Raw genomic sequence first — 27,206 nt, forward strand, 5'->3', positions numbered from 1 at the left:
TCAAAAAAAAAAAAAAAAAAAAATATATATATATATATATATATATATATATATATATATGATAGTTTTATAAATTAACAAGTAAAAAGTAAAAGTTACTTTTAAAAATTTGCAATCCTAATTACTTACAGTTTAATCTGGAATTTAGTATTCTATTCTGTTTTCAGAGCTGCTATAGGGCATGCTGTTGTTCCTTTGCTGTTCCCCTTGTAGCAGAATTCAACGTTTTTCTAACAGGTACAGATCTTTGTGCTTGAGACTGTGTGGAAACCTTGGACTTGAGCTCCACTTTTGGTTATTTTTGGTATTTGCTAAAACCTAACTACATTCTGACTACTTCTAGCATGATACCTAGTATGTGATAGAACTCAATAAAAGTTTGGCTGTGATGGGAGTGGATGTTTGTGCATTATTTTTAAATGATAATTAGGTTAGTATCTTTCAGAATTTTAAGTTTGTATGCTTTTTATTCTAGACCTTCTACTTCTAGGAATTTAGATATAGCTGTATATGTGTATAAGGATGTTCACATTACAGCATTGTAGAACCTGAAAACTAAAGATCCATTACCATTGAATTGGCTGAATACATTATGGTACTTTTAATTATAGTACTGATAATCCCATAAATTCCCTATGACCACTAAAAAAATAGAATTGAGGTATGCATAAATTGGGAAAATCAGTGTTCGAGATACATTGTAGATTATGTTTAGTTGCTCTTTTTGTGTAAAAATAGAGGACACGTATGTGTGAAAGTAAATATTTATACATCATATGCAAAATGTGAGTGTAAGCACTTGTAAATATCTAGTAAGAACACACAAGGAACGCGGGTGCGGGGTGGGTGCTCGGGGGAGGGACAGAGGGACTTCCCTGCGCCACACTGTTAACACTGAATTCTGAAGGGTATTACACGCCCTCATTGACCTGTGCTACCGGCTTCTGGCTAAAGAGGGCGCTGTAGCCACCAAAGTCTTGTTTACAAATCAAGCCTCTCAGTAAGCCTGCGTGGTTACGCCCTCACGACCGACATGCGCCGACATGCGCAATAGCGAGACGCCGGAGCGCTGAGTGGGTGGCTTGCGAGTCTTCCGGTCTAGGATCTTATTCTGGGACTGAGGGCGCCGGACTGGCGCTTTTGGCCGGCTTGGCATTGGGTAGGCGGCTTCTTGGGACCCATATGAGCCAATGGCATCATCCCGGCAGTGGCTGGGGTCGGGGACGCGACTTTCTGGGACGCTCCTCGGCCAAGAAGAAGGGCGGAAACCACATCCCCGAAAGGTAATATCCCTTGGCATGGCCTTTCCAGCTCATGGCTTCTAGGCGTGGGCTTCATCTTATATGTTCCCTGCGTCTCACTTTTGCTGTCACAGGCTTGGCTTGTCCAGCCCTTTCTTTGAGGCTTTGACCCTCTTCGCCACCCGCTGTAGCTAAAAGGGGCAATGTTTGTGATGTCCTTTATTTCTCCTTAGTTCTGGCCAGTGCTTAGGTAAAAAATACGGAAGGATTGCTTTAAGGCGGGACGGTTACTTTTGGGGACACTCCTTAATTCCCAAAATAGAACCTCCTCAAATCCTTGTTACTTGGCATGGAAAGTGTAATGATTTTAGAACCCAGCAATGGTAGCGCCCTGTGATCTCACATGGAAAGTTGGTTTGTATTGTTTTCAGAAATCACAAAGAGCATACACTGTTAGGTCCTAACAGGCCTCGTTTGAGAGATGTTCCTTTATACGTAGAAATGATTAATTCTGAGACTTTGCACGTATGTGCAGCGAACTGTTTTTACTCCTTGAGACCATCCTCCACCATCTCATACCTCAGTAAATCCTCTTCATATTATGTCCTATCGACTGTAACCTGTCAGCGTCTTGCCTGACCTGTTACAATTGGGTTCTAATTGCTGGATCTCCTTTTTGTTTCCATCCAATCGTTCTACTAATTTTTTTTCTTTTTCTTTTCTTCTCTTTTTTTTTTTTTTTTTTTTTTTTGAGACGGAGTTTCGCTCTTGTTACCCAGGCTGGAGTGCAATGGCACAATCTCGGCTCACTGCAACCTCCGCCTCCTGGGTTCAGGCAATTCTCCTGCCTCAGCCTCCTGAGTAGCTGGGATTACAAGCACGCGCCACCATGCCCAGCTAATTTTTTTTTTTGTATTTTTAGTAGAGACGGGGTTTCACCATGTTGACCAAGATGGTCTCGATCTCTTGACCTCGTGATCCACCTGTCTCAGCCTCCCAAAGTGCTGGGATTACAGGCTTGAGCCACCGCACCTGGCCTTTTTTTTTTTTTTGAGACGGAGATTTGCTCTTGTCCCTCAGGCTGCAGTACAATGGCCCGATCTCCACTCACCGAAACCTCTGCCTTCAGGGTTCAAGTGGAAGATTCTCCTGCCTCAGCCTCCGAAGTTGATGGTATTACAGGCGCCTGCCACCACTCCCGGCTAATCTTTTTTGTATTTTTAGTAGAGACAGGGTTTCATCGCATCACTCAGGCTGGTCTTGAACTCCTGACCGCAGGTGATCCACCTGCCTCGGCCTCCCAAAGTGCTGAGATTACAAGTGTGAGCTGCTGCGCCCCGCCCAATCTGTTCTTGACAACCAAAAAAAAAAAAAAAATCGTTGTTTTTTTTTTTGAGATAGGGTCTTGCTGTGTCACCCAATGTAGAGTGCAGTGGCACTATCATAGCTCATTGCAACTCAACCTCCCAGGCTCGTTCAGTTCTCCCACTTCAGCCACCCTGGTAGCTGAGACTCCAGGTGTGCACCGCCATGCCCAACTAATTTTTGTATTTTGTATTTTTATTTTTTGTAGAGACGGGGTTTTGCCATGTTGCCTAGGATTTTCTTGAGCTCCTGGTCTCAAGCAATTCACCAGCCTCCCAAAATTCTGGGACTACAGGCATGAGCCACTGCACCTGGCCAAGAAATCTTTTTGATAGGTAATTAGTAAAAATTGAAATCGAATTGGAATTGGAATATTGCTCATGACCATTGCTCTTAACATTGTTTTAAGAGTAAAAAAGGGCTGGATGCGGTGGCTCACACCTGTAATCCTTACACTTTGGGATGCTCAAGTGGGCTTGATCACTAAAGGTCAGAAGTTCGAGACCAGCTTGGCCAACATGGAGAAACCCGGCCTCTACTAAAAGTAGAAAAATTAGCTGGGTGTGGTGGCAGGTGCCTGTAATCCCAGCTACTCAGGAAGCTGAGGCACAAGAATGGCTTAAACTGGGAGGTGGAGGTTGCAGTGGGCCGAGATTGTGCCACAGCATTACAGCCTGGGCAACAGAGTGAGACTCTTTCTCAAATAAAAAAAACTTTTTTTAGAGAGTAAAAATGAACTCGTTTTTGTCTATAGTATGAAGCTGTGCATGATCTGGGATCCCCTCTCCTTCTCCAGCCCCATCTCTTGCCACTTTTGCTTGCCCTCACTTTCTGTGTGCTTCATATATACTGAATTAACCCTAGTTAATTTTTTTTTTTTTTTTTCTTGAGAAGAAGTTCTGTTCTTGTTGCCCAGGCTGGAGTGCAGTGGTGCGATCTCAGCTTACTGCAACCTCCACCTCCCAGATTCAAGTGTTTCTCCTGCCTCAGCCTCCTGAGTAGCTGGGATTTACAGGCATGCACCACCGTTTTTTTTTTTTTTTTAGTAGAGACGGGGTTTCTCCATGTTGGTTAGGCAGGCCTTGAATTTCCGACCTCAGGTGATCCCCCCCACCTCGGTCTTCCAAAGTGCTGGGATTACAAGGGTGAGCCACTGTGCCTTGCCATTAATTCTAACTTATGCTATTCATTGGAATTCTTAGCATTATTAAGTGAACTTCACAGACCCTCTTCTAGCAGGTTTTCTCTTAAACTATGAACTTGAGGTTTCATAGTAATTGAACTTGATGGCATCAGTTGTATGAAAACTAAAACCATGAAGTGAAATAGAATTTGAATTATTTCAGTGAATATGTTTGTGTTAATGGCACTTTAGTATCTGGCACTTGGCTAACTTTTATCAGGGATATAGAAATTCTGGGTATCTCTTTTTTATATAGGCCTTATTTGATGATTACTTTGTGCTGTTTTGTTGCCGTGTTTCCATTTTCATGATGGGAAACAGGAGAGAAAGACAGTATAGGTCGTTACTTGGTGGGGTTGAATAAGTGGAGTGGCAAAATGCAAAGCAGAGAGAAGAGAGGACATGTGATGTGGGCTGTGATTCCCGTTTTCAAGAAGTCTTATTCTGTGCAGTGAGATGAAGCTGTCATACAATTTGGCTAACAAAAAAATGTATCTAATAGGTGGAAAGACTATCTCCCAATTGGCCAGCGGATGCCTGGGACTCGTTTCATAGCTTTCAAAGTTCCTTTGCAAAAGGTAAGCAAAGGTTAATTCAGTATTTCAGACATCTAAATTCACCATGCAGAACACTGTTCTCAGCTCTATCACATTCCATTTTCTCTTTTTTTACCAAGTGCTTTGTAATGACACCTTTACCATCCTGAGATGAAGTTCATAGGTACATACAACCTGCTTCAATATTTTAAAGAAAAATGCCAATTTATACCCTAACTATAATATATAGAATAAAATAAAAGTAATTTATAATAAACTAATATTTATTTCTGTATGTAAATGCTTGGACATAACCGCATTAAAAGACAGAGTAATAGTTGCCTGTGCCTTGGATTCAGTAACTACAAATGTAGACTGATCTAGGTGGCTGATACTGCCTTAGTGGTAGGACTTTCTGTAATAGATTTCCAAACAAAACGAAGTATACTCTTCATTTGGTTGATAAAGTGATTGCTATCCTGGAAAATTCAATATATATTAAAATTGTACAAAAATAATTTGTAATTATTTGTGAAATGGAGTGAGGTTCTAGGGCCAAGCTAAATATGAACAGCTTTTTATCTATATTAATGTTGAATAGGGCATTCAAAAGCCAATCAGGATGTGGGACACATTTGTAGGGCTGTTCGGAATTTGGCAAGCTGTCTAGAATTTGTAACCCTTACCCACTGAATGTCAGTGGGCCTCTTTTCCTCCCATAGTTGCAATAAAAAATATGCCCTGGTCAAGGTTAGCGTTTCAGTGTGGAAAATCTCAAGATTGTCATTTTTTTTTTTTTTTGAACTAGGAAAAGAATAGGAGGGAACAGCTTTTGACAGCCATAAAAAAGATGAGAAGGTGAAGACAAATATTGTTTTCTAGATTCTGTGTCTTCAGACTTACCCAGCATAACTCAGCTTAGTATCAGGAGAAACCCACTTGAAATGTTTTGGGAATTTACTTAATTTGTGACTCATAGATCAGATTTCCTTTTTCAACTGCTATGTCAGCTTCTCTGCATGTCTGGGCTTAAAAGTGAGTCATTTCATGCCAGGCCCGGTGGATCATGTTTGTAATCCCGGTACTTTGGGAGGCCAAGGTGGGTGGATCGCTTGAGTCCAGGAGTTTTAGACCAGCCTGGGCAACATTGTGAAACCCTGACTCTACAAAAAAATTAACTAGGCATGGTGGTGCGTGCTTGTGGTCTCTGCTGCTCAAGAGGCTGAGGTGGGAGGATCGATTGAGCCCAGGAGGTCAAGGCTGCAGTGAGCCATGATCATGTCCCTGCACTCCAGCCTGGGCCACAGAGCGAGACCCTGTCTCCAAAAAAAAAAAAAAAGTTGTTGGAGGTACAGGGAATTTTTAGGGAAGTGACACTATTCTCTATGATATTATAAGGGTAGATACATGCCATTATATATTGATCGAAACTCGTAAAAGGATTTCACATATCATAACATATTTCACAACAATCCTGTGCTGAAGTAGCAGTAGTACTAATATCTCTTCTTGAGTGCTTATTCTGCACTAGCTCAGAGGATAGATGGTTACAACTAATAAATAATTCTATAGATAATGAAGCAGCTCAGAAAAGGAAGAATCAAAACTTGAACTTCTTTCATTTTTTTGTTGCAAAATATGCATAACATAATATGTACATGTAATGCACAACACAGAATGAATCACGCATACCTAAACTCTAGACTTTGGTCATAATGATGTGTCAAAATTGGTTCTTCAGTTGTAACAAATGCACCACACTGGTATGGAATGTAGATAGTGGGGGAGTCCCGGTGGGGTGGGAAAAGGGAAGTACATGTGAGAAGTGTCTGTGCTTTTGGCTCAGTTTTGCTGTGAACCTAAAACTGCTCTGAAAACTAGTATATTTTTAAAAAGTATGTTGCTGGCACCTGAATAGCCAGACAGATTGAAGGAACAGAGCACAAAGTTAAAAAATAAGCCACATATACATAAAAGAATATTTAGCAATGAAGGCCATCCTTCATATATGTAGACATGTAAGAAATATTTGTGAGGCTGAGACAGGAGGATTACTTGAGCTCAGGAGTTTGAGATCAGCTTGGGCAACATGGTAAGACCCTATCTCTTAAAAAAATAATAATAATAACCTGGACGTGGTGATTTATACCTATAGTCTCACTTAATAGGAAGGCTGAGATGGAGGATTGCTTCAGTCTGGGAGGTGGAGGCTACAGTGAGCCATGTTTCTGCCACTGTACTCCAGCCAGGATGACAGAGCTACAGTGGTGAATAAAATCTGGGAGTTTGCAGTCTTATTAGAAGACCAACATGAAATGAATACAGAAATAAATATTTGAAGTGGGCTTATTTTTTTTCTTTCTGATCACTCTGGCAGAAAAGATTGTTAAAATGTACCTTCTGCGTTCCAAGAGAGTGGAAACTTTCCTTTGAATCTCATTGTAAGCATCACAGGACTTGAATAAATGCGTAATGTAATATAGAATTTTAAGCACATATTTGCTCTGATTTCATTCTCTCTGACAGAGTTTTGAAAAGAAACTTGCTCCAGAAGAATGTTTTTCCCCTTTGGATCTTTTTAACAAAGTCCGAGAGCAAAATGAAGAACTTGGACTGATTATTGATTTAACATATACTCAACGCTATTATAAACCAGAGGTAAGTGGAACCCTTAATTGAAAAGTTCTTTATTCTGGTACTAAAATAATTTATAGTGATTCAATAATAATTCAGTAATTATCTTGTGCTACTGTGAAGCCTGGCCTTCTTTGATGAGTAGTAAGGTTAAAAAAGAACCAAGTGATTTCCTTAATTATGTTTTTAATTGCTGTCTCAAATGAAATCGAAAAAATGAACTAAAATATTTGGCAGTAGGCTGTGTGTGTGCCTAAGAAATTCTATAAGCTTCCATAATCTATATTTTGAAAATGAAGTAAACTTGCTAATACTAGTAGTGGCCTGAGGAAAGAAAGGAATATCCGATATGTCTTAGCACTTACTTTAAGCAGTTGCCTGAGCCATGTGTAAGTATCCTGGTAAAAGACAGTTCTCTTAAGTTTATGATTTCTTTTCCCAGTGTTTGTTGATACAATACAGAGATTCAAATATTGTTTTGGCCCCATTTTGTATCTCAGTGTGAAAGAGTGATCCTTTTTCTGACCAGTTCCATGGCTTTTGGAAACAGTAACACCTAATGTTAGTTAATATTTGTGCAGCAGTTTGCCACCTAAAAAGTACTTTCAGCTGGGTGTGGTGGCTTCTGCCTGTAATCCCAGAACTTTGGGAGGTTGAGGTGGATGGATCACCTGAGGTCAGGAGTTTGACACCAGCCTGGCCAGCATGGCGAAATTCCGTCTCTATTAAAAATACAAAAACATTAGCCAGGTGTGATTGTGCACGCCTGTAATCCCATCTACTAGGGAGGCTGAGGCAGGAGAATTGCTTGTACTCCGGAAGCTGAGGTTGCAGTGAGCCAAGATCATGCCACTGCGCAACAGCCTGGGCATCAGAGGAAGACTTCAACTCAAAAAAAAAAAAAAAGGTACTTTCACATGTATTAGCTTATCTACTCAGCAATCCTGTGCTGATGAAGTAGCAGTTGTACTAACATCTTCTGTTGAGTGCTTTTTCTGTGCTCAGAGGAGAAATGATTACAGTTAATACATAATTTTACAGAAGATAAAACAGCCTCAACAAAGGATGACCTAAAACTTAAATTTAGTTCTTTCCCCTTTTTTTAAATTGAAGCACAAAATTGAGGCCCTGTCTTTGGAGGTTGGAGCTTCTTAGATTGTCTCCTGAGTCCTTTTGATCCAATCCTAGTAAACTTTGATCACTCTTTTTTTGCTATTTATATGAAAAAATATTCCAGGCTTATCTTGTACATTTCCTGCCCCACCCTGAACTCAGCCATTTTCCCAAGGAGCTTTTGATTACTTTTGGTGGGAGTGATATTTAGAGAATACAGTCTGAGTGCGAGAGGTGCTCAGTGCTTCTACGGTCATTGTTTCTAGTTGTTCTCTGTGTACAGTGCTAGGAAATATGTTGGTTTGTAATGTAAGATACCTCCTGAGTTCATGCTGATACTCTCCATTTAAACTCAGAACTTCAGTTCTAAAAGGACTGAAAGCAAGGATTTAAACAAATAACCTGTACACCAGTATTCACAGCAGCATTTGTCAAATGGCCAAAAGGTGGAAACAACCCAAGTGTCCATCAATACGTGAATGGATACACAAAACATAGTATATGCACACAATGGAATATTATTCAGCTAAAAAAAGAATAAATTGAATATATGCTACAATATGGATGAGTCCTAAAAATCATGCTTAGTGAAATAAACCAGACACAGAAGGACACATATGTGATTCCACTTGTATGAAGTACCTGGAATAGACAAATTCACAGAGACAGAAATCAAACTAAAGGATCTAGGATGTGGGGAGAAATGGGAATTATGGTTTAATGGTTAAGAGTCTTTTTGTCGGGGATGATGAAAACATTTTGTGTATAGACAATGGTGATGGTTACACAATACTACGAATGTAATGCCACTGAATGATACACTTTCCGATGGTTAAAATGATTCTCACATACCCTCTTTTGGCTTTTATCTGAATCTACTTTTCTTCCAAGCCAAGAATATCAGTTCTCAACAGTGCCTGGAATTCCCTCCATCTCACAATTCAAATCCAAGTTCTTCTGACTCTGTTCTACTCTTCTACTTAAATCGTAGCTGCTTTACGCAGGCTCTGGCTCTTGAACTGTAAAATATTAAATGGAACTCTTTATGTAATTTATAGTTAAATATGCATTCATTCATATGGAATTTGCTTTCAGTTTTAGACATCTATTGACTATGGTGTAGTTTTATTGAAAATCAAGTGATACTTCCTGGTTGAAGCAGTGTTGGAAGAAATGGCTCTTTTATCAGAATTGCATATTCTGATATTGGCATATTAAGTTTATCATAATCTCTTGGCTTATATTCTGGGACCCCTAATTACTCTTTAATTCTTTCTCTGCAAATGAAATAATACACAACTTGTATGGTTTTGCTTTATAGGATTTGCCAGAAACTATTCCTTACTTAAAAATTTTTACGGTTGGGCATCAAGTGCCTGATGATGAGACTATTTTTAAATTCAAACATGCTGTTAATGTGTTTTTGAAAGAAAATAAAGATAACGGTGAGTTTTTGTTCTTATCTGAACTTTGGTGTGTATTATGAATGGAGATGGGAAATTTTTGGTAGTTTTTATAGTTGTAACCTTAGATCTGTTGTATTTAATAATGCTAAGATGATGAAAATGTCAGCTGGTGCTAACAGGGTAAGATGATTAGGAATGGGACAGTCCCCTAGAAGCAAAACAAGAAGGGGTGCACCAGTGGAATTGCCCCTTTGTCATATGTATTTAAGATATTTTTGCTGTTTTTCCACTTTGAGTACAGATGAGAAAGGTTACCATCACCTCTTATTCTTCACGAGGGATAATGTAAACCAAAGGTTGGTGCTTTCTTGTTCCTGCTTTAAGATTTACCTTACTCTGTTGAAAATAGAACCTAATAGCCTCTTTATCTTAAGGATCCAGTTGCCTTTTTCTGGCATCTACCTGCCAGAAAGAACGTGATGCTTACTGCATTTTAAGTCTGAAGAAACTTTTGTGTTTAGAAAGCCACTGACACCCACAGGACAAAGCCTTCATTTTCCCTTTTTCCAAATTTAGCTTGAGGAGTGTACACTCTATTACATAAATCTGACAGTAAATATTCCTTTTTAAAAAATGTGATGGAGTAGTGGAGACAGAATAGAGACAGGGGGGAAGATAGGGAATGGAAGATGAGAGGTAGAGACTGGGTCAGTGGGTATGAAGATAAAATGTCCAATTACAACCCAGTCAGTCATTTAATGTAGACACTAGCTTTTAATTATGTTAACAGATCTTCCTTGTTCACAGATCTTCCCCTGTACTTTAACTTTAAAACTTGAGAGGTTTGGCTTTCTCATTTGTGTAAGTTGTTGTCACAGAAATACCACCTTTTAAGATATGAGGGTACAGCTGATGGCCTGTTCACTGCTGCCAGGCTCTTTTATGTGAAACTTTTATATTGCACCTCATCTGTTCTGTGCGGGCTAGGAGGTCCTTATGAACACATGAGAACACTCTTTTAAATCTTAGTTGTTCACATGTTACACTGATCGTAGTCAGATGGATAGACTGGACTCCATGTTGGTCTTCTGCCTGAGCTGTGCTGGCTGGCTGAGTCTTGCAGTACCCACTTCCATAGCAGGCTTGGGACCTTGTTTGTAATCAGTTTGGCTACCTCTGCTATAAACCCTTCCCACAGACACCAGGCTCACTGATGAAAAGAGGACACTACACTCTCCACTGTCTTCTAGAACTGGTGGAGACTCAAAACAAATTGATGCAGTAAACACGGAGATCCTTTTAGATTTCTTGCTAAAGCATGAGGACACAGAGGTGTTAGCAGTTTTTGTTTTTTATCATAGCAGCTCACAGTTATCTAGGAAAATAAACATGTAGTGTATGTGGTTTAAGACTTCGATTATAGACAAAAAGACAGTTCCTTATAAAGAATGAATTAATTACAGTGAGAATATAGAGGAGAGATTGATGACGGCCTCACTGGAGACAACATTCGAGCTGCAGAGAAGAGAATTTTGCCAGGATGAGAACAGGACAGCCCAGTTTTGGGGATTAGGTACAAGAGGCACCAGGCTTAAATCCATGGAGAGGCAGCCTCATGTATGACTAGAAGATAGTGTGAAAAGGCATGGAGTTCATATGTTCATTTTCAACAAATAATTATATAACCTAAGTTGAAGACACTTTTCTAAAAAGTGGGAATAGAACAAAGTCCTTGCCCTTACATACTTTACATTCTAGTGGGGGAGAGAAATAAGCAAATAGATATATGGAATACATATGTGCTTTAGAGAATACCAAAATAGGATAAAGGGGTGAGAGAAGAGGTGAGTGATCAGGAAGGCCTCTTTATGAAGGTGTCATTTGAGCAGAACCTTAAAGGAAGTAATGAACCAAGTCATTGGGTGTCTGGAGAAGAGTGTTCCAAAGTAGAGGGAACAGCAGTGCAAAGTCCCTGAGGCATGACCGTGCTAGGCATGTTTGAGGAGTGTAAAGAGGCCAGTGTGGCTGGAGTGGCAGCAATGTCAGAGTGGGAGAAATGGGATCCAAGAGGTTAGGGGTGGGCAGAAGGGAGGAGGATCATATAGGCCCTTGTAAATCATACTTAGGATCATTGTGGATGTGGATCAGTTGGAAAGACAGATTGATATCAGTTGATAAAGGATTCTAAATGCCATGCTAAGTTTGGGCTTCATGCTATGCTAAATTAAGATTTTTAAGCAAAAACAACACAGGCTTATGTTTTAGAAAGACAACATCTGCTATATGGAGGATCAATTGAGATAGAAGTAGGGAGATTAATTTGTTGTAGTAATCCAGGCAATAATGAGTGCCTTCTTTTTTCTTTTTTGGTTTTTTTTTTTTTTTGAGGCAGAGTTTCCCTCTGTCACCCAGGCTGGAGTGTAGTGGCGTGATCTCAGCTCACTGCAACCCCTGCCTCTCAGATTCAAGCGATTCTCCTGCTTCAGCCTCCTGAGTAGCTGGGATTACAGCCACCTGCCACAGCACCCAGCTAACTTTTTGTACTTTTAGTAGAGACAGGGTTTCACCATGTTGACCAGGCTTGAAAAGCATGAGCCACTGCAGTTGGCCAATGACTGACTTCTTTACCTGATGCTACATAGTCACAGACACAGATTTTGCAAGGATAAACTATACGTTTCTTTATTTAATTCCTTATATGATTTTTTTAAAGAATGTTCTAAGAAATACTGTGGTTTAATGGGAAAACTCTTAGGGTTTATTCTAGCCTTGTACTGTTTGCCTTGCATTTTTATACTAAAGTGTGAATAGTGCTATTTACCTGAGTACTTCACAGGGCACATAGACCTGTGGCATGTGTGGAGCACCATATGAGAGAAGGAATGGAAGCTCTTTGGGAACTTGAGTACTATGGAAACTGTCCTTACTATTCCAGCATCAAGAGGGGAGGCAATTCATTAGTTTCATTCAGAAACAAATTTCATTCTTCTCATAGCCTGTTATTGCTTTCATTCTCTTTTTGTATAATTAAATCGATTACTGATGGGCATTCTTTATTTTAAGATAGATGGTTTGTCTCATTGCACTTTTGGCTCTTAGTGTCTTACCAGGCCTGTAGTTTACATCATTGAGTCTAATTGGGACTATGCAAACTTTCCCAGAAGCAATGAGTTCTGGCATTGTGTTAGAGGATTCTTTATAGTGTGTTCATAAAAAAAAGAATTGTTCTTCAGAGTTATTCATTTTCAGGGCAGTGTAATGTTACACACTTCTGTGTCTGCTTCAGTTACTTAACCTTATATTTTCTTTTTATAGATAAACTTATAGGTGTCCACTGTACCCATGGGTTAAACAGGACTGGCTACCTCATTTGTAGGTAAGTTGCTGACCCCAGAGGTAGACCATTTTAAAGTTGTTTTTGTCTGTCTACAATGTAAACTTGTAAAAAAAAAAAAAAATGCAACCAGTACAGAAATACATGAGGTAGAAGGCCGTCTTGATCCCACCTAGCGATTACCACCATTAATAATTTAGTACACATCTTTTCAGACTCTAAAAATGCAGATAGAAACATACATGTGATTTAATGGTATAATAGACATTGTTTTTGAATTTAATGTGTGATAGACATCTTTCTTGGAAAGTACTTGGACTACTCGTTCTTTTTAAGGGCTGCATTCCTTTGCATACCAATGAACACAGAAGTCAGAAATTTTGATATTATAAAACATTGAGGTAGTAGTGAACATTTCTATATAAACATTTTTTAATACATATGCCATAGCCCTAGAGGTTATTTCACTCAAAGTAGAATTTCTGAATCAAATCATATGTGTCCTTACGCTTTTCATGGGTGTTGCCTCACTGTACTGATTTATGTTTGTTCATTCATAAAATATCTCCTGAGCTTCTGTTATGTGGAGGCACTGTGCTGGGTGCTAGCAAAGAGACTTCAGCTGCCCTGTGCCTCCTAACAGTATAGGGAGGGAGTAGATAGTAAGGAATCACACAAATGCCTATAGAATTACAACTCTGACAAGTGCTGAGGAGGAGAGGGACGTGGTACAATGAGAGCATAGAACAGGGAGGATTTGACTTCAATGAGAGGACTAGAGGTTTCTGTGGAGAGGTCTGAGCAACTATCTGAAGTATGAGTCGGTGTCAACCAGATAGAGCTGTTGTGGAGAGAATTCTGAACATTAAGGATCAGCAAAGCCCAAGTAACAGGAAAACATATATTGTGTTGGAGGAACTGACCAGGGAGACTGGGCCATGGGGGAAGTATGGCATTAAAATGGAGCTGGAAGTAGGGGTAGGAGCTAAAACCATGCAGAGCTGTGTATAAGGTTTTAGTCACTACCTTAAGAACAATAGAACACCGTTGAATTTTTTTTTTGTTGGGGATGAGTGTGGAAAACAAATTTATATTTTCAGCCTATCATTTTGCTGCTGGGTGGAGAATACACTGCAGAGGGAAAGAGGTAGAAGCAAGGAGACACATTAGGAGGTGTTTGTAGGAATTAAGGCATAGTGGTGGAGTAGACCAGGGGATGGTGGTCATTTTGTTGGAAAGATACAGACATTCTAGGGATATTTAGGTAATATTGTTGTCAGGAATTGGTGGTGGATTGAAAATGAGAGTATGGAAGAAATGGCTGACAGTGATGGTGACTCCCAAGTTTCTGGCCCATTCTGTTGGTTATATGGTAGTTTTTAGATATAATGTTGATATTTTTCCCAGTTTTTCTTTTCTTTGTTGTTGGTTTCTCATTAATACTCTGTCATATTAAGGAAGTCTCTATTTTTAGCATATAACGCATTTTGATAAAAAATGATTCTGTATTTTCTTTTATTAGTTAAATTATAGTAATGTAAATAAATACGTAAATAGATCTTCTGAAGTTGAGTCATCCTTGCATTCTTGAAAAACATCTTTTTGTGGTCATGGTTTCTCATCCTTAAATAATTACTGGATTTGATGTGCTGATTTTTTTTAGGATTTTTATATCTATGTCTATACATTGAAATAGGACCTTTTTTGAAAAATCTTGATTTTTTTTCTTTTCGTATATATAAATGACCCAAATTATGTTGTTTTGTTAGATATTTGATTGATGTAGAAGGCATGAGGCCAGATGATGCAATTGAATGTAAGTATGAGGGTTGTCACTATTTTTCCCTTTTTGTAAAAGTTAAAGATGGAAACGTACAAGAATTTCTTGAATTTTGGTAACAAAATAAGTTTGTAATTCATTTGTTCCAAAATAAGATAGTCTTGCCAAAAAGTCTATAGCTGTCTGTGGACGTAGTGAGATATCACAGCCTGAATAGTGCGTTTTAGCCTAATTTACTTTTTCTGGGAAAGATTTGCTTTTCGTACAGTTATTTCTAACAGTTTATCCACTCCTCAGTATTCAATAGGTGCCGGGGACATTGCTTAGAAAGAAAAAACTACATTGAAGACCTTCAGAATGGTCCTATCAGAAAGTAAGTCTATTTGTTTGTTTGTTTATTTGTTTATTTATGACAGCGTCTTGCTCTATTGCCCACATTGGAGTGCAATGGCACAATCTTGGCTCACTGCAACCTCCTCTGCCTCTTGAGTTCACACAGTTCTCCTGCCTCAGCCTCCCAAATCCCCCATGGGATTACAGGCATGCCATGCACAGCTAATTTTTTTTTTTTTTTTTTTTTTTTAGTAGAGATGGGGTTTAACCATGTTGGCCAGGCTGGTCTGGAACTCCTGACCTTGTGATCTACTTGCGTAGGTCTCCCAACGTGTTAGGATTGCAGGTGTGAGCCACAACATCCGTAATTCTTGTGTTTTATATGTGAGATTTATGTGGCAGGGAGATCTCTTTTTCTATAATTTAAGTTGCATATATCTATATCTATTCTCTGGTAGTTTATTTGTTTGGGAAGATGTAAACAAATGGAAATGGGAAAAGGAAGAAATCGTTATTTTCATAGGCCAAAATATAGTCACTAAATTGACTACTAAATTTGGAAACCAGTAATATTGTGTGGAAATACTGTCTTTAAGGAATTGGAATTCCAGTGTACCCAGCTCAAGTGGTTTTGAAGACTCAGCACATTTCATGCAACCAGCCTACCCCATGAATAAGCCTGTTAAACAAAGACCTAGGTGTAATCTACATCGGATCCAGGGTCATTCAACTCCTCGGCATTTCCACGCCCAGACCCAAAATTTGCAGCAATCGGTCAGGTACCTTTCTCTGCTTTCCTTTTTCTAATATTGAGATAGAAATTATTATGATAATTAATGAAAACACATTATGATACTGATGAGGAATTCTTGCTGATCAATTTGAGCCAGGAGATATTATTCTGCTTTTTATTTTGCATTTAGCACTGGAAAAATCAGTTATAGGACAGGAATATGTGACTTTTCAGAGGCAACTGGGAAAGGGACTTAGAAATTTTCATTGATATTGAATTTAAGCCAAGAGTTTCATGTGACCAAGAGTTTCATAAGACCCTATCAAAAAGGGTCTTATGTTTGTAGGCTACATTAATGTGGTATAGCTTTTAGAATAAGGAAGGTTGGTAGAAAGTTAATATAAATTATAAGAAAAATATTAAAATCCTAATGGAAAAATTGCAAAGTATCTGAACCAATAAAGACAAAAGTATTTTCACTTGGAAAATGGGGGAAGCATCAGTATGATTAAAGTGGTACATTAGTATGAGTTCTCCAGAATGATAGAACCAGTTGGATGGATGGATGGATGGATGGATCGATGGATGAATGGGTGGGTGGCAGTGCTTTTTTATTAGGGGAATTAGCTTATGCACTTAGGAAGGCTGAGAAGTTTCATAGTAGGCTGTCTGCAAGCTGGAGAACCAGGGAAGCTGGTGGAGTAACTCTCAATCCAAGGCTGAAGGCCTGGAAATCTGGTAAGGGTGGGGGAACACTGGTGCGAGTCCTCAAGTCCAAAGGCCAGGAAGCCTGGAATTCTGATGTCCAAGAGTAGGAGAAGGTAGGGTATTCCAGCTCCAGGAGAGAGCACAATTTGCCTTTCCTCTGCCTTTTGTTCTATCTAGGCCTCTGGCCTGTTGGATGGTACCTACCCATGTTAAGGGTGTATCCTCCCACTCAGTCCACCCACTCACACACCAGTATCCTCTGGAAACACCCTCACAGACACTCCCAGAAACAGTACTTCACGAACTATCCAGGTATCTCTTAAACCAGTCAAGTTGACGCCTACAATTAATCATCACAAATAGCAAGATATTATTCTTTGCCTCTTAATTTATCAACAATGTGTTTTTTATTTTTGTTTGTTTTTTGTTTTTTTTGTTTTTGGAGACGGAGTCTTGCTCTGTTGCCCAGGCTGGAGTGCAACAGAGTGGCACAATCTTGGCTCATTACAACTGCTACTTCCCAGGTTCAAGCAATTTTCCTGCCTCAGCCTTGTGAGTAGCTGGGATTACGGGCACCTGCCACCATTCCCGGCTTATTTTTTTATTTTACTAGTGATGGGGGTTTCACGATGTTGGCTAGGCTGGTATTGAACTCCTGACCTCAGGTGATCCACCCACTTTTGCCTCCCAAAGTGCTGGGATTACAGGTATGAGCTGACGTTTTGCTAAGTACTCCAGTGTAGTGGTTGTCAGGCTGGACCTGGTTTTGCATCTGGGCTCTGTTACCTGCTTTGTGGTTTTGGGTAAGATAATTAGCCCGTCTACATTTCCATTTTTCCATCAGTCACGTGGAGAGTTTAGTAATATATACCCCTTAGTGGTTACTGTTGACAGTTAACATGAATTTAAACAGTTTAGCACATTGTAAACACTTTCAAAAGTACATTGGCATTTTTAGGCCATGCATGTTGGCTCAGCACTTAGGGAGGCCAAGGTGGAAGGATTGCTTGAGCACAGGAGTTGGAGACCAGCTTGGGAAACATGTTGGAACCCTGTTTGTTTTCTTTTTTGAGTCAGATTTTCACTCTTCCTGCCCAGTCTGGAGTGCAATGGCACAGTCTGGGCTCACGGCAACCTCCGCCTCCCAGGTTCAAGTGATTCTTCTGCTTTAGCCTCCCGAGTATCTGGGATTACAGACATGCACCACCCACCACACCCAGCTAATTTTGTATTTTTAGTAGAGACTGGATTTCACCATGTTGTAAAGGCTGGTCTCAAATTCCTGACCTCAGGTGATCTGCCTGCCTCAGCCTCCCAAAGTGCTGGGACTATAGGTGTGAGTCACTGACCATGGCCAAAAAAATTGACATTTTTAAAAGGTGTAAACAAATGTTTCAAAAACATGTTGATAGTGGCAGTGAAAATTGGTATAAGCCTTTTGAAGCACAATTTCAAGAGCCATAAAAATTTTTTACCTAATAATTTTGACACTAGGGGAATACTTCAAAATGCAGGAAAAGCTGTATTTACTTAATCCTTCAGCACATTTCTCAAACTCCATACCATGTGTCAGACCCTGGGCTGGCTCAGGATCCAGTAGTAAATGTATTACAGTGTTAATCCCAGCATCATTTGTGGTCATAGAAAAGCTCGTAGTTGCTATATTTTCAACAGTGGAGAAGGTAGCTAAATAATTATTCTATCTATACTATAACATTTTAGAAAGCCATTGAAAATGGTAGCTCATTTTTCATAAGTGAAAATAATAGGCTGTGATTCAACAGTCAGAAAAAGAAGCTGGAGACAAGAACAAAAGGAAATATTAATTGAATTATAGTAAGTGGGATGGAGGGCTCTACAGCAGGCGGTTATTGGCTCTTTTCTGAGATTTCCAAATTTTCTTTTGTATGTGATATTTTCTGATACTGCTTTTGAAACAAGTAAATTTAAATCCTATTTTTTCAAATTTGTGGCATGTATTATGGTTAAAGTTGTTCTACAGTTTATAATTTATGTATATTTGTTTATAAAGTGGAACTGGCTGTGTGTTCTCAGTACTAAATAGGTTATTGTGTCTTATGTCAACCCTACTAGACATTGGGAGAGAAAGTACTTAATTAGAGTAGTATGAGCATGCATTCCATGCATTTATCTCTGTAGGGAAAGGTGGAAAGGCTTCTGGGAATCCACTCTGTGCCAGGGCATTGTGGGTAATTGAAATGTATTTTCTTAATTTAGCTTCATAACAGCTCATGAAGGTGGAAAGTGTTATTAGCCCCATGTTATAAAGAACTTAGGGAAATAAAAGTTAAGTAGTTTATCTGCCAAGGTCATACAGGTAGTAAACAGTAGAGTATATATTACTTTGTAAATTTATGAATTTAAAATACTTTATAAAAATATAATTTTAAAATAAATAAAAATTATTTTGTTAATCCTAGTAATGGCTTACTACTTTTTGTTTTGCTTTAAGAATGTTTTCACGGAATCCAGATGTTTACCAGAGAGTCCATATCCCTCCTCCTGGTCCCCCTGGAGAAGATTATTCACACAGGAGGTACACTTGGAATGTGAAGCCAAATGCCAGTCGAGCAGCTCAGGAGAGAAGGAGGTGGTGTCCTGACAATTACTCCGGACTATCCTATCCAGCCTATTGGGAATGGACCCAGTGATACAAACCTGTCCTGGAATTCTACCTGGAGACCAGAGCTGGCCTGAAGATTACTGGTGGGACTTTTAATTAGATCAGGTCTAATGAGGTTTCTTTATTGTTCCCTTATGTGTTCAACTTTATGGAAAAATTATATTACTTTTTACCTCTTTGCTGATAAATCTGCAGTAATTACAGCATTGCAGGAAAAAAAATCTGTTATTCCAGTCTTAAATTTTTCTAAATGAAGAGAGTATTTTAGAACTGAAGCATTAAGAATTTCCCTTGCAAATTATTTTTTTAAAATTCTATCTCATTTTTCTATGTATTTCTTTCTGACTAGACTTGTGATACGTGTTTATGTTCAGAAATTTTTATTGTTTTTGTTATATTCTGTTGACCCAAAGGACATCTTTATTTTCTATAACTGTTCAAAACTTCTATTAAAATCTACGTGGGAGATAATTTCTTTAGAACCTAGTCATGATCTGTAATTAATTGTGTTTTTTTGTTTAGTTTTGTTTTTGTTTTGAGATAGAGTCTTGTTCTGTCACCCAGGCTGGAGTACAGTGGTGCTATCTTGGCCCACTGCAACCTCCAACCTTCCAGGTTCAAGCAATTCTTCTCCCTCAGCCTCCCGAGTAGCTGGGACTACAGGCTTGTGCCACCATGCCAGGCTAATTTTTGTATTTTTAGTAGAGATCATGTTTCATCATATTGGCTAGGCTGGTCTTGAACTCCTGACCTCATGATTCACCTGCCTTAGCCTCCCAAACTGGTGAGATTACAGGTGTGAGCCACCGTGCCCGGCCTTAATCATGGTATTTCTGTGTAGATATTTCTTTCTTTGGCAGTCAGTGTGGGATTTGACCAACTTTCTTTGAATTGCCCGGTATACTGTCTCACACAGGAATAGATGAACTTTTATAGACTGTCAATGAAGCAAGAGACAGACTGATGCATGAGATTGCTAATCTACTAAATTACAGTGAGTAATTAACCTGGCAGGGTAATTGTCATCAGCTGGGTATAGCTGTCCAGAAAACTTGAAAACTTTTATAGATTATAAAGGTTCCTTGATGAACAGAGTAGAATATGTCCATTTAAAGCCTGAGGATATTTGGCAAGACTACTGTCTTATTATTGCTGGGATCTTTCTCCAGTTGCCTCTTACAGTGGAGTTGTGGTTTACCCCCTGTACCCACCCTGAGACAGGGTCTTGCTGTGTCACCCAGGCTGGAGTGCAATGGTGCCATCTAAGCTCACTCTGCCTCCTGGGCTCAAGTGATCCTCCCACCTCAGCCTCCCTAGTAGCTGGGACTAGAGGTGTGGACTAGCATGCCTGGCTAATTTTCTGTATAGTCCAGGTTTTGCCATGTTGCCCTTAGCTCAAGCAAATCCACTCACCTCAGCCTCCCAAAGTGTTGGGATTACAGGCATGAGCCACTGTGCCTGTCCTATCTTTGCTTTTTCTGAGTTGTCTCTTCTACTGCTAACCTGTGGAACACAGATCATTGGGGAGGGTAATTATTTTTACTTGCAGAGGAAGCCAGAAGCCTTTGCTGGCTCAAAGAATTGTTTCAATATCATAACACATAGTAAGCCTTAGTAAATACTTGATGACTGCTTGAGCAACTTGGCTTCATTTCAGTTTTATTTATTTATTTATTTTTAAATTTTTGGTAGAGATAAGGTCTCACTTTGTTGCCCAGGCTGGTCTTGAACTCCTGAGCTCAAGTGATCCTCCTGCCTTCGCCTCCCTAATGCTGGGATTACAGGCATGAGCGCACCATACCAGACCATTTAAAAAATGGCTTCAGTTTGCTGGGTGCGGTGGCTCACGCCTGTAATCCTGGCACTTTGGGAGGCCAAGGCAGGTGGATCACAACGTCAAGAGATGAAGACCATCCTGGCCAACACAGTGAAACCCTATCACTACTAAAAATACAAAAAATTAGCCAGGTGTGGTGGCATGTACTGTAGTCCCAGCTACTCAGGAGGCTGAGGCTGAAGAAGCACATTAACCCAGGAGACGGAGGTTGCAGTGAGCTGAGACTGCACCACTGTGCTCCAGCCTGGTGACAGAGCAAGACTCCATCTCAAAAAAAAAAAAAAAGGCTTCATTTTTTAAAATATCTGATTTTGAGAATTTATGCCTCTCCTCCTCCAAGGGATCACAACTCCTCACCAGCAAGGGAACAAGGCTGGATGGAGAATTAGTCTGATGAATTGACAGAAACAGGCTTCAGAAGGTCGGTAATAAGAAACTTCTCTGAGCCAAAAGAACATCTTCCAACTGAATGCAAAGAAACTAAGAACCTTTAAAAAAAGATTTGACAAAATGCTAACGAGAATAAACAACTTAGAGAGGAATGTAAGTGAATTGATGGAGCTGAAAAACACAACACGAGCACTTCATGAAGCATACACAAGTTTCAACAGCTGAACTGACCAAGCAGAAGAAAGGATATCAGAGGTCAAAGATCAACTCAGTGAAATAAAATGAGAAGGCAAGATTAGAGAAAAAAGGGTAAAAAGGAATGAAGAAAGTCTCCAAGAAATATGGGATTATGTGAAAAGACCTAATCTATGTTTGATAGGTGTACCTGAATGTGACGGAGAGAATGAATCCAACTTGCTGATTTAATAGTTGTTGCTGTCTCTGTAAAAACTGCACTACTTCTGGACTTCTTAGCAACGACAGTCTTTTGATTTAACACTTGTTCTAAAAGAGTGGGTCTTGCAGGACGATCCCCAAAAGATCCGGTTCTTTGTTCAACAATGGAGAGTATGTTATCTGCACTTTCCTTGAGTTTGATGTTTACCCGCTGCCAGTCGAAGCGTCCCACTGCAGTTCAGGGCCTGGTCGCTCTTCTTTTTATACTTGTCCTTGTACATCTTTTTTTTTTGAGACGGAGTTTCCCTCTTGTTACCCAGGCTGGAGTGCAATGGCGCAATCTCCGCTCACCGCAACCTCCGCCTCCTGGGTTCAGGCAACTCTCCTGCCGTAGCCTCCCGAGCAGCTGGAATTACAGGCACGCACCACCGTGCCCAGCTAATTTTTAGTATTTTTAGTAGAGACGGGTTTTCACCATGTTGACCAGGATGGTCTCGATCTCTTGACCTCGTGATCCACCCGCCTCGGCCTCCCAAAGTGCTGGGATTACAGGCGTGAGTCCTTGTACATCGTGTTGCGGTGTTTCTTGCACATCCACGGCTTGCGCTGCTTGGGCACCTGGCTTGTGGACTCGCTGCAGCCTTCGTAGGTGCAGGTCTTGCTCATGCTGCCCCCGCTGCTGCCCTCGCCCCTCCCCCGACGGGGTCTCTTGGTCCTCCAAATCCTCCAAACTAGCTGCGTTCTCACCTCCCCCCGGAGGGTCCGAGGTGTCCAGCAGGTCCGTCTCGTCCTCCCCAGCCTCCTCCTCGCCATCCCCGGCCCCTTCGCACAGGTACCTAACGGACTTGCCCGACCCGACGCTGCCCCCGGGAGCCGCGGCCTCGTCCGGCCCAGCACAGGGCTGCATCACCAGCAGGGTGAACTGCGAGGCCGCAGCCGCCACCGGGGTTGGCGCCAGGGTGGGAGCCGCAGCCGAGGCTAGGGTCGCGGGGTGGGGCACGCCGCTGGCGGCCCCCGACCCCCGCGCCCTCCGCGACATCCTGAGCCTCCGTGCTGCTGAGAGCTGGCCGGGGTCCACGACCCCGGGCTTTCAGCACCTGCCAGGCCTAACTGCACTTGGCAAACCAAAGACTGAGAACACGCGAGGGTAAAAGGCGCCGGAGCCGCGAAGGTGCCTCAACTGCGCCTCCTAATTACTCTTTAAATAGTTTCAGTTTTTTAGTCTTTCTGATGGGCTGTGGCTGTGCTGCATGAAGTTTCCATTCAGTGTCTAGGGCTTGAGACACTTCCTGTACTACCTGAGAGACGAACACCACGCCATTGTCTTTCTGACTCATCAAAGGGAGTTCATACTGGGGAATTATCTCTTTAGTAAGGTGTGGGTCACTTTGGCTGCCCTTTCTGTTCGGATAGGGTATACCTCTTCCCATCCTGTAAATGTGTCTACAAAAATCCAGAAAGATGGGTTTTGTACAAAAAGATGCCCGGTAGCCTCCAGGTGCCTGTGACATTGTGGTGAAATTAACTTGCTAATTCTTGCATGGAGAGTCCCCCGGATGTTGTACCCCCAAGTGGGTAGGACCCAGTTTTAGGGCAGTTTGAGCACATTACCCCTTCAGCCTCCTGGAAGACCTGCTCAGAGGCAGGGGGATCAACCCCTGGCGACCTGGTAACACTTTAGAGAAATAGGCAGTCGGTTTTCAGTCAGTTCCTAAGTTTTGAGTTAGGACTCCCAAGTCCATGCCTTGTTTTTTGTGTATAAATAAATCAAAGGGCTTTCGTAAATCTGGAAGGCCCAGCACAGAGGCAGTCTTTAACTTTTCCTTGACTTTATTTATTTATTTTGAGATGGAGTTTCGTTCTTGTTGCCCAGGCTGGAATACAGTGGTGCAATCTCTGCTCACTGCAACCTCTGCCTTGATGTCAGCAAACTCTGCATCGATCTCTGCTCACTGGAACCTCTGCCTACTGGATTCTCCAGCCTCAGCCTCCTGAGAGCTGGGATTATAAGTGCTTGCCACCACGCCTGGCTAATTTTTGTATTTTTTAGTAGAGACGGGTTTCGCCATGTTGGCCAGGCTGGTCTTGAACTCCTGACCTCAGGTGATCGGACTGCCTTGGCTTCCCAAAGTGCTGGGATTACAAGCATGAGCCACCGCGCATGGCCTCTTTGACTTTAATAAAAGAATTTTGGTATTCTGAAGTCCAGATCAGGGGCTCAGATTTTTTTCCTTTTAGGGCCTAACATTCAGAATCCAAATTCAACAGAATCCCACCATTCCTAGAAATCATTGCGGTTGTTTACAGGAGATGGGGACAGTTACCCAGGCGATTGCCTCCAGGTGGCCACAGGGAGGGTTTCTGTGCCCCATATTCACTTCAGACCTGAAATATTTTACTGTCTTCTGGCAGATCCAGGCTTTCTTTTTGGAAACCCAGTAGCCTGTTTCCACTAGGAAAATCACTGCTTGAGTGGTATTTTCAAGGAAAGCTCTTAAGGTCTTACAACAAAGATTTCATCCACACATTGTAAAAGCACTCCTGTCGGCCAAAGTTCCCTTACTTTCCATGCCAAAAATTTCCCAAAGATTGTAGGGGAATTTTTAAGTCCTTGAGAAAACACTGACAGTACTGCTGATTAACCTGTGTTCCAGCCTCAGCCTTTCAAATGCAAAGATCTCTTGTGATTCCTTGTCTAATGCAAAACAAGGCATCTTTTTGAGCCAAATCTATAAACCAACATAGTTCTCCTGATAAGGTGATCAGCAAGCTATAGCCATAGCGGTTAGGTACCATGGGGTATATGTCCTAGACTATTTCATTGCTAGCCCTAAGTCTTGTACAAACTGGTAGTCGTCTTAATGGGACTTGCATGGTGGTAAAACAGGAATGTTAAAGGGAGGATTATAGGACCAAATCAGTCCTTGTGCCAAAAAAGGCTTCCAAGAGTGACTGAGTCCCCTTTCATGCCACTTCCTTTAATGGATATTCTGTGTCTCTCTTTTTATTTAATTGTTATGAGTCTGGCTGTGACCACTCTCCCTGGCTTCCCCAGGCCCAAACATCTCTCCTTACCTGCATGAGAATTTCTTCTGGAATGTCCTGAACTGCTTCGTTCTCTGGTTGGAGCAGGAATAGTTGAAACCTGCAAACTTATTCAGAAGGAATCATTATGTCTAGGCATCTGGGGCGAAAGACAAGTTGAGCATACAATTTGGCAAGCAAATCCCAGCCCAGGAGGGCCAGTGGGCATTAAGTATGTACAAGAAACTATGCTCTAGGCTGGTCTCTCCTAAATGGTAACCTAAGGACTGTAGAGAGGGGTAATGGTGTCTCCCAGTATTCCTGTAACAATAATGGTTTTTCCCAAAGTTGGACAGAGACAATTGTTACTTACTTAATATGTGGCACTGTGTCAACTAAAAGGTCCATCGATCTGTTCCCCACTGTCAGTTGTATCCAGGGCTCCTGTGGGGATATAGCCACCGGTTGCTCCAAGTCTAAGGGACTCCATGGGATGCATCAGTCTTCATCTAAATATTCTTTTCTCTCCTCATCTGATTTGGAGGGAGGCTGCACTTGCCAGCTGCTTTGGTCAATTTGGGACAGTCCTTTTTCCCATGTCCCTCCTTCTTACAATAGGCACATGTTTTTTCATAAGGGGGCATGGACCCCTCTTTACTTTGATTTCTTCCTTTTCCTTTAGGTGGTAGTCAAGTGCAGCTGCCAGCGAGCTGCTTGTTGCTTCAATTTGCACTTTTCCTGAGCCTCATCCTGAGCATAGTATACTTTAAAAGCTAACTCCACTAAATATGAGATTGGCAACCCAAGGATCCCACTTACCATTTGCAGTTTTCTCTGAATATCAGGGCTTCTGGCTGATTAAGGTCACAGTGACCATTCTCTGATTGTCGGGTGCCTCAGGGTTAGTGTCAGTCTACTTTCCATGTCTGATGGAGTCTTTCTGTGAATTATGAAGGGTCCTCATATGCTTGCTGCTGTACTTCCTGTACCTTATTGAGGTTCTTTGCCTGAGGAATCCCTTTCTTTAAACCTTCAAGAATGCAATTCTGTTAGTGCCCTAAGTGGGAAGGACCTCATCATTTACATCCTAATCGGGCTCTGTGTTGGGGACTGACTCTTGGCAAGGGGCCATTGCTTCCCGCCTCCAGACAGAGCCTGTTTTCCTCTTCCCTAGCCTTTTCCGTGACCACAGGCCTTTCTTCTGATGTGAGCAGCACTTTAACAAAGTGAGTATCTGCCTTGTGGGGGTTGATAGGTCAGAAATCTAGACAAGAATAGCTCAGCCATTTGCTTGCATTGGGATGGGGGGATTACTGTTTTTCCAGCTGAACAGATCCAAAGTGGGAAAAGGAAATGTACCCACATCATGCCAACCTGTTGTCCATTCACGTTCAGTCCCCCAGTAGGGAACTAACGCAGAGGAAAGTGCCCTACCAAGGGGCCAGTGGCTCCCTGGCCAAATTGGGTTTTCTGTTCATTGCAGGAAGGGGAGAACACAGTCTGTCCTAATTCCATGGGGAGGACAGGTTTGGGAGTGTTCCCCTCCTACTCCAGACAATCCCATGAGGAGGGGGTGGTGCTGGAGCTACAGCTGACTGGGGAAGGGGCAGAGGATCAGGATGATTATTCAGGGGATGCAAAGCAGCAGACAGTGTCCTGTCTTCCCCATCTAATGATGGGGAGTCTAAAACCTTAGGTTTGGGTTGTTTTTTCTTTTGCAGCATCAAATTTTACCTCTTTTGAGTAGGTTCATTCTGATACAAGAGCATGGTAGCCTGGACATACAGGATTGCATCCTATTTTTTCTTTTCTTTTCTTTTCTTTTTTTTTTTTTTAACCTTTTGTTCCAAGAAGTGTATTTTTTCTTGTCTTAGAGAACAGTTCCAGTTGCATTATAGTAGCATAACTTAAAGAACTGTTTGTCAGCCATTTTCCCCAAATTCTAAGACATATTCTGGCCAAGCAGCATTATAATAAAAAAGCAGTTTATTTTTCTTCATGGGCTCATAGCTGAAAGTGGCCCAATCCTGGAGAATGCAGCCAAGGATGCTACTTTCTGGGATCAATTCCAAATTTGCCATGTTCAGTCTTTTCACATACACACATATACACACAGACACACACACACACAACCCCCCCAAAAATAAAGCCCATAAAATCACAAACAAAAAAACATAACTCTTACAGGAAACAAGCAAGTGAGTATAATCCACCATTCTATTACTCCCCAGAAGGCCCTCTCCACATTACAAGCAGAGAGAGTGAGAGATATGGCTGTGTACACCCCAGCGACTTACCATTCAAACCAAAACTGGAAGTCCAGATAGCAGTCTGAGATGTTTCTCTGCTCTAAGCTTCTAGAGCACCAACAGCAGCCGACACTGACCTAGCGGAGTGACTTTAGGTCTCCCCATCCAACAAGCCTGGGCAGCTTCTGGCACTCATTTGCCTGACCTGGCTGGGGCCTCCTGCCACGTTGCCAAAATCTGTTACAGAACCCCAAAACTTATGTCAGGTACCTGATGCACAGTAAGCCAAACACTGACACA

The 27,206-nt window shown here is 41.3% G+C and overlaps 1 protein-coding gene, 1 long non-coding RNA gene and 1 pseudogene across 5 annotated transcripts in view; 1 reads left to right on the plus strand and 2 right to left on the minus strand.

Annotated features, from left to right (window-relative positions):
• Positions 1 to 1,071: 1,071 nt before the first annotated feature.
• On the plus strand, positions 1,072 to 19,489 carry LOC100407434 (RNA/RNP complex-1-interacting phosphatase). 3 transcript variants are annotated; one of them, XM_054244827.2, is made up of 10 exons: positions 1,072 to 1,283; positions 2,815 to 2,941; positions 4,292 to 4,367; positions 6,852 to 6,983; positions 9,394 to 9,517; positions 12,794 to 12,854; positions 14,582 to 14,628; positions 14,890 to 14,965; positions 15,522 to 15,704; positions 18,840 to 19,489. In XM_054244827.2, the coding sequence occupies exons 2-10, from the start codon at positions 2,904 to 2,906 to the stop codon at positions 19,036 to 19,038; spliced, it is 936 nt and encodes a 311-aa protein (XP_054100802.1). In that variant the 5' UTR covers positions 1,072 to 1,283; positions 2,815 to 2,903; the 3' UTR covers positions 19,039 to 19,489. The 3 variants fall into 3 exon arrangements, with proteins under 3 accessions (XP_054100802.1, XP_035128209.1, XP_035128210.1); XM_035272318.3 differs by lacking the exon at positions 2,815 to 2,941; XM_035272319.3 differs by lacking the exons at positions 2,815 to 2,941; positions 4,292 to 4,367.
• LOC144579121 (regulatory factor X-associated protein pseudogene) lies at positions 19,227 to 25,065 on the minus strand (annotated as a pseudogene). Its single transcript, XR_013526038.1, has 3 exons — positions 25,031 to 25,065; positions 24,709 to 24,778; positions 19,227 to 22,730 (listed from the first exon to the last, which is right to left on the minus strand). The product of XR_013526038.1 is annotated as a regulatory factor X-associated protein pseudogene (transcript).
• LOC118147287 (uncharacterized) overlaps positions 19,227 to 27,206 on the minus strand; it is a 63,982-nt gene continuing 56,002 nt past the window's right edge. The window contains exon 7 of the long non-coding RNA XR_013526482.1: positions 19,227 to 27,143. This is a non-coding gene — a long non-coding RNA (uncharacterized LOC118147287). The remainder of the gene's footprint in view (positions 27,144 to 27,206) is intronic.

The sequence above is a fragment of the Callithrix jacchus genome, chromosome 14 (assembly GCF_049354715.1).
Source record: "Callithrix jacchus isolate 240 chromosome 14, calJac240_pri, whole genome shotgun sequence".
In the NCBI taxonomy this organism is placed as follows: Eukaryota; Metazoa; Chordata; class Mammalia; order Primates; family Cebidae; genus Callithrix; species Callithrix jacchus.

What these genes read in the sequence shown, in the direction of transcription:
- LOC100407434 (XM_035272318.3), top strand. Translation starts at nt 1,183, where the DNA reads ATGAGCCAATGGCATCATCCCGGCAGTGGCTGGGGTCGGGGACGCGAC. An exon ending in GAAAGAAAATAAAGATAACG is followed by an intron (nt 9,518 to 12,793) that starts GTGAGTTTTTGT and finishes TTCTTTTTATAG; the next exon opens with ATAAACTTATAGGTGTCCAC. An exon ending in ACTGGCTACCTCATTTGTAG is followed by an intron (nt 12,855 to 14,581) that starts GTAAGTTGCTGA and finishes TTGTTTTGTTAG; the next exon opens with ATATTTGATTGATGTAGAAG.